The following is a 6,000-nucleotide window of genomic DNA, read 5'->3' as shown; positions in this document are numbered from 1 at the left end:
TGTAGTTACCAGGCTCCTTTGTCCATAGAATTCTCCAGGCAAGAATACTAGAATGTGTTGCCATTCCCCTCTCCAGGGGTCTTCCCAACCCACGGATCAAACTGGATCTCCTGCACTGCAGGCTGAGTCTTAACCATCTGAGTTATTTGCTAATAATTTCCAACACCAAGGACCCATCTTGTCTACATTTCTCTTACGCAGTATGTAAACTCTTGAAGAGGAATACCATTGCAGCCCTGTGATCAGAAAAGTGTGGGAAAATGGAGCAAAAGCTCAGTTCTATTTTTTTCTTGCCTTTTACAATCAGAATTTTAGTTTGCACTCTTCTAGAGGGATGAACAACATATCCCTCTTATCTACAATATGTTTGTGATTTGCTAAACAGTTTTTGTCTTGTCTTACAACTTTTTTTTTAACCTTTTCAATTTTTATGAAGCAAATTAATGGAGTTAAGCAGGGGCAAAGGTATAGGAGCAGTAGGCAATCATTCCTAGATACTGATATTAACTCCATGTAGAATGCTTGACATCGTCATTAGATCATGTTCCATGAAATTAGGGGCCTGTGAACATACCACGCCCTGCTATTTCCCCAGCATATTGTACATGGCAGAATTCAAATGTTTCTTCCATGAATAAAGAATTCCTTTACATCGTGAGAAAACCATCTGCTGCCCTAAAATAACTGATATACTTAGGTAATTTATCTTGGATGTAATTTTTAAGGAAAGTAGGATATGATATAGTTGACAAATAATGAACAAGAATTTATGTTGTTGGTTGTCCTTGCTCGTTGGTAAACAGTATGACAATAGGGAGGTCACTTTAGTTCTCTGAATCTCAGTGAATTAATTTATGAAATTAAGGGACTGGACTAGATGAAACCAGCTAGAAAATTCTAAGTCATTTAAGTTTCAAATTGCTCCCTAATTCTGAAATCACTTAGTGAGATTAGGTCAAGACCACAAAACTTTCAATTTGTAAATAACAGACAATGAATATTAGAAAATTTAAAATTTTTAATAAATGTGCTTTGTTCACAAAATGTGAAAAAATACAACAAACACAAACAATACATTTTCAGGTAAGCCACCTCCCACCACTTGGCAACTACCATATAAACCACTTGATCTAGTCATAATCCTGAAGAAACCAAGCAAATGATCATTTGTTTTTGAAACATCAAATTGTTTTGGAGAATACTGTTGTGAATGTGACAGGAGGCCCTTTAACTTTATATCCAAATGAAATCATTTTCAAGAGTACCCATACAGTATTAGAAGGCTCTATGGACTTCTCTTGTCATTATGTAGAGAATCTGGCTCCAAGCCACAGGAATGCTTACACTTTAACATTTATATGTTAAATTGGCTTTGGTGGATATTAATACATATTAGTTTAAATTCTGCGCCAACCTAATTTTGAAGATGAATTTACAGTAACAAATGAGATTTATATATCCAAATGAACTTATACTAAATCAGAGTATAGGTTTTTATAAAGAGATATTTTTTTAGAGTACTATTTAAAATACACCATGCACACTTTGGAGCATAAGCAGAATCAACATCTGTAAACAATCAGAAGATTTTATAGCACCAACATTTTAGCTGTAACACAAAGGCTAAATCCAAGGTCAAATACTTATACCAGTCTCTCAAAAGTACGGTTTTACTTTGAAAGCACTTTTGTTTCATATGTTGTTTTCTTTGCCCTTAAGATGGCATTTAGCCCAATCACAGAAAATGACTGTATGCTAAAGGGGGTACTACCAACACACATTTCTATGTTACCCTGAACACAGTACTTTTTTTTTTTCCCCTCCTTCTTTTGGGTGAGCTACAAGATTTGACCTGTAGTACTTAACTGGAAAGAAAGTCCTATTTTTTCTTTATAATTAAGTAATCTTAGTTATTGAAAGTAAATGCAAAACTTCAAGTTACTCCTGGCACATTTGAGCAACCAATATTTATTGCATTTACTCAACTGACTTTTAGGTTAATTACAATCTTGTTACTTTCATTAATTTAGAATTTGAAATTTAATTTGAAATACTGGGTACACATATTCAGCCATTTATATCTTACAGGGTAAATTTTGTATTTCTAAATAAAGTTTGACATTCAAAGTCAACTACAGCAATTCACAATAAGCACAAAAACACTTTTACCAGAGTAAAGAAGTGCAGTTTATGAATTTAGGATCAACTACTGAAAATGCAAGTTTCCTTTAAAAACACACACACATAACATTAACCATGAAATCTGAAACTGTGATATTTCAGTGCAAAAACCTCAGTATGAGGTAATTTTAATGTAATAACCACTTGAAAAAAAAATCCACACAGTGGCACTCTTAAAAATGATAGTTTACATGACAATTGCTGGCTGACAAGACAATGTGGACTAAATATTCTTAGCCATTTAAACATTTAAACTGATCTTGTCTTGTTGGACATATATTTCTCCTTAATCATTTGCTTCTGATTCAGAAACACAGAAAGGCATTTATCAATGCGGAAAGGGAAAATTCCCACAGCCAACTAATGTTTATATATTCAAAGACAAATTTCTGCTAGGGCTTTAGATAGAAACTAGAATACCAAAAGGTCAAAACCATTTTATGAGATTACCAGCAGAGGGTTAATTTAAAATTTTCTATATAGTTTCCAGACTTGTAGTGCAGCACCTCCTTAACGGAAAGGTGAGGACCCTATTAAGGTTGGTCTAGGTAGAACATAAGCTCTCTTACAAGTGCAAACCCTTTCACAAAGGTGAGTTAGGTCAGTATCGAGTATTATATTGTTCCTTGCTTAAATAGAAAATTTTGTAATGAAACCAAAATTTAAAAAAGTAAAAGTGAATTCTCACAGTTAAATATACTTACCACCAATGCCCAAATCAACAAGAAGGATATGGAAACTCTATTTTGGCAATGGTGTTTACTGTACTGTGCTAATCAAATTAGAATACATACATTAGGGGAAATAGATCCCCAATGTCTGATGTTGCCAAATGAGCAAGAAAGAAAAAGAATCATCATCAATTCCAAAAGGTCTAGGGAATGCTGAATCATCAAAGCCAAAATGGCTTTCTATAACAGGTAACAATTTAGTTAGAAAAAAATAATAAGATAAGTGCATCACAAAACTACTAAACCAATCTATCTCTGTCACATTTAACTTGTGAGTCATCAAAGTGCAATCTACAGCTTTCTACATACATATTTTAGTTTCTCATTGCAATGGTTTAAGTCAACACTGAGAGGATGAAAATAAAAATACATAGCAAATTATGCTTCATTTTTCACAATAGCACTAAAGAGAAAAAGGTACCTTTCTATAATATCTTAGTGCTAAATGCTAAGTAACAGTGGTTTCTGCTAGGACAGGAGTCACTCTGCATGAAACATTAAGCTTTCTCTATAAGAATAAATTTTAAAATCCAGAAGTAGAAAAAAATAGCAAACTCTGTAAACCTTTGCATTTCTTCTATGCAAACCAGGTTTTAAGTACTGAGTTCATGTTAGTATTTCTGATTAGTGTAAGCAATTAAGTTTAGGAATCTGGACTGAAAGGGTCTTTTGCTTTTATATTAACTTAAAAGTAATATGGGGTCTTCTAGCTCATAGAAAGGAATAGAGCTGGCTTGACTTTCTCCAGAATCTGAGTCATATGGAGCATCAGGGAGCTCTGTGAAACCATATGCTAGTTGTTCATCTTCTATATCTGATCGAACGTAGCAGGAAGGGTTAGAATATTCCTCATCTTCTATACTGTTGAAATCTTGAGGAATATATAACATCCCTGGGTAGTTCCTACTAACCAAGTCACTTGTGGTTTTTAGGGAGGTTTTTCTAAATGCCATCAGATGCATATGTGAAAATTTTGAATACTTGAAACGTTTAAAGCCCAGGGACTCTATAGCAATCTTCCAGCTTTTCATCATCATAGCATGACGGTTCTGATGGGAGGAATCAGGTGTGATGATAAGCAATAAACCATTTAACACTAACAGTTCATGGGCTTTCTTGCAGCAAATCCATCGCTGGTAAGGTGATGGAAAATAAGAAAGAAGAAGAGAAAAAACAACCACATGGAAAAGTTCTCCAGGAAGAGAATCAATAGGGTTTTTCAGCTGCTTCAAAAAGGCATCTATAGCATCTTGCGCAAGCTGGAGTGGTTGCTGAAGCTGCAAGTTCAAGAAGTCACATTTATATACACTCTGCAAAAAGAAAAAAACAAGGCATATTGAGAATTTTAAGATTACCTGCATCGAACTACACAAATTTTAAACCAAACTATTTCACAGCATTTCTATATAATTCAAGCTTTAAGTATGTACCTTTCATGTCTAAATTATTCCACTTACACAGTTATTCAACCAAAACTTTTATTCAGAAAAATCTCAGAGAAATTAAGCCTAGAGAATTTCTAGTCATCATTTAAAACAATGTATTTCTGAGAAACAGTTAAAAATACTTTTAAAATATATATATTTTTAAAATATTAAGGCTTTTTTGAAATTTAACTTGGGTAAGAACTTACAGGGATGATTTATTTCTATACTTAGCCATACTTATATTCACTTAAACATTTATAGTTACCTAAAACAGGCTAGTATAAAAATAACTTTAAACAAAAAATACTATGAAATGAAGATGAACCAAAGAAGTCAGAGGACAATGAAAGTGGATTTATAAATTCATAAAAAAGCAAAATACCAAATCTTTTTAAAGTCATGTAAAGCATCTTTTCAATCCTTAACTTTAACCATCTCAAAAGTAGTTTTAATAATATATCTATTGAAATAAACTACACATTAAATTTAACTGAGTCAAGTGACCGTGAAGTACACTACAAGAAACAGCACTGCATCATTTGCTGAATATTAAAATTGTATGAAAATAATCCAGAATAAGAATGCAGTTTTAAAATTAGATAAAAGTAGCTATCCTTTTAGTTAATTATAGTTAACTATCAAAGTTAATTATCAAAGATATGAGCTAATACCTTAGTCCCTTGTTAGTGTATAGACAAGCTGGTCACATTAGCATCTGGACTATCTATCAAGAAAAGCAATACATAAAGTTCTATTATATGGAAGAAGACTGTTTTTCTTCTTTTGTTTCTTTTGGAGGGGAGACTGGGATAGCTTTATTGAAGTATAATTGAACCTGAAGTAATAACCAACACATTTAAAGTGTATGTTTTTAATAAGTTTTAATGTTTATACACTTTTGAAACCACTACTGTAATCAAATTAAGAACAGATCCAACACTCTCTAAAGTTTTCTTGTGCCCCTTACATAGCCCTTCCTTTTATCCTCCCTGTTCTTTCCTGTAACTAGGCAATCACTGATGTGATTTCTATCACTATAGATCAAGTGTATATTTTCTAGAATTTAACATAAGTGGAATAGTATAGAATAATGTACTCTTATTTTGCCTGGCTTCCTTCATACAGCACAATTATTTTGAGATTCATTCTTTTTTTTTCATGTATTGATAATTTATTCCTTTTTAATAGCTGAGGTATGATACTATATAAAAGATATACCACGGTTTGTTTCTCCATATACCTTTCATAGATAACTTAGTTGTTTCTAATTTTTGGCAGTAACAACTAGAGCTGCTATGAGCATTCCTGTCTTTGAACAGACATGTTTCAATTGTCCTGGCAAATATCGAGGAAAGTAGTGGCTGGATCATATAGCATGTGCACGTTTAACATTTAAAGAAACTCCAGAACTATTTTCAAAAGTGCTTACACTGAATTTTACATTTCTACCAGAAGTTTACGGGAGTTCCAGTTTCTCCACCTCCTCCTCAACACTTGGAATGGCCAGCCTTTTAAATTTTAATCATAGTCATAGGTGTGTAGTAGTATACTGAGGTTTGATTTTGGCTCTTCCTAATAAGTAGTGATGTTTACCTGGGTATCTACTTTGGTGAAGTATCTGTTCAACTTTTTGCGTGCTGAAAAATAACTAGATTGTTAAA

At 33.0% G+C, this 6,000-nt stretch overlaps 1 protein-coding gene across 2 annotated transcripts in view; it reads right to left on the bottom strand.

Annotated features, from left to right (window-relative positions):
- Positions 1-998: 998 nt before the first annotated feature.
- BMT2 (base methyltransferase of 25S rRNA 2 homolog) overlaps positions 999-6,000 on the bottom strand; it is an 80,240-nt gene continuing 75,238 nt past the window's right edge. For both annotated transcript variants that reach the window (XM_004007878.5, XM_042249197.2), the window contains one exon: positions 999-4,222. In XM_004007878.5, coding sequence (XP_004007927.2) covers positions 3,593-4,222 — 630 coding nt within the window. In that variant the 3' untranslated portion in view covers positions 999-3,592. The remainder of the gene's footprint in view (positions 4,223-6,000) is intronic.

Source organism: Ovis aries, chromosome 4 (assembly GCF_016772045.2).
Source record: "Ovis aries strain OAR_USU_Benz2616 breed Rambouillet chromosome 4, ARS-UI_Ramb_v3.0, whole genome shotgun sequence".
Taxonomy (NCBI): domain Eukaryota; kingdom Metazoa; phylum Chordata; class Mammalia; order Artiodactyla; family Bovidae; genus Ovis; species Ovis aries.
This window is presented reverse-complemented; position numbering and strand designations above follow the sequence as displayed.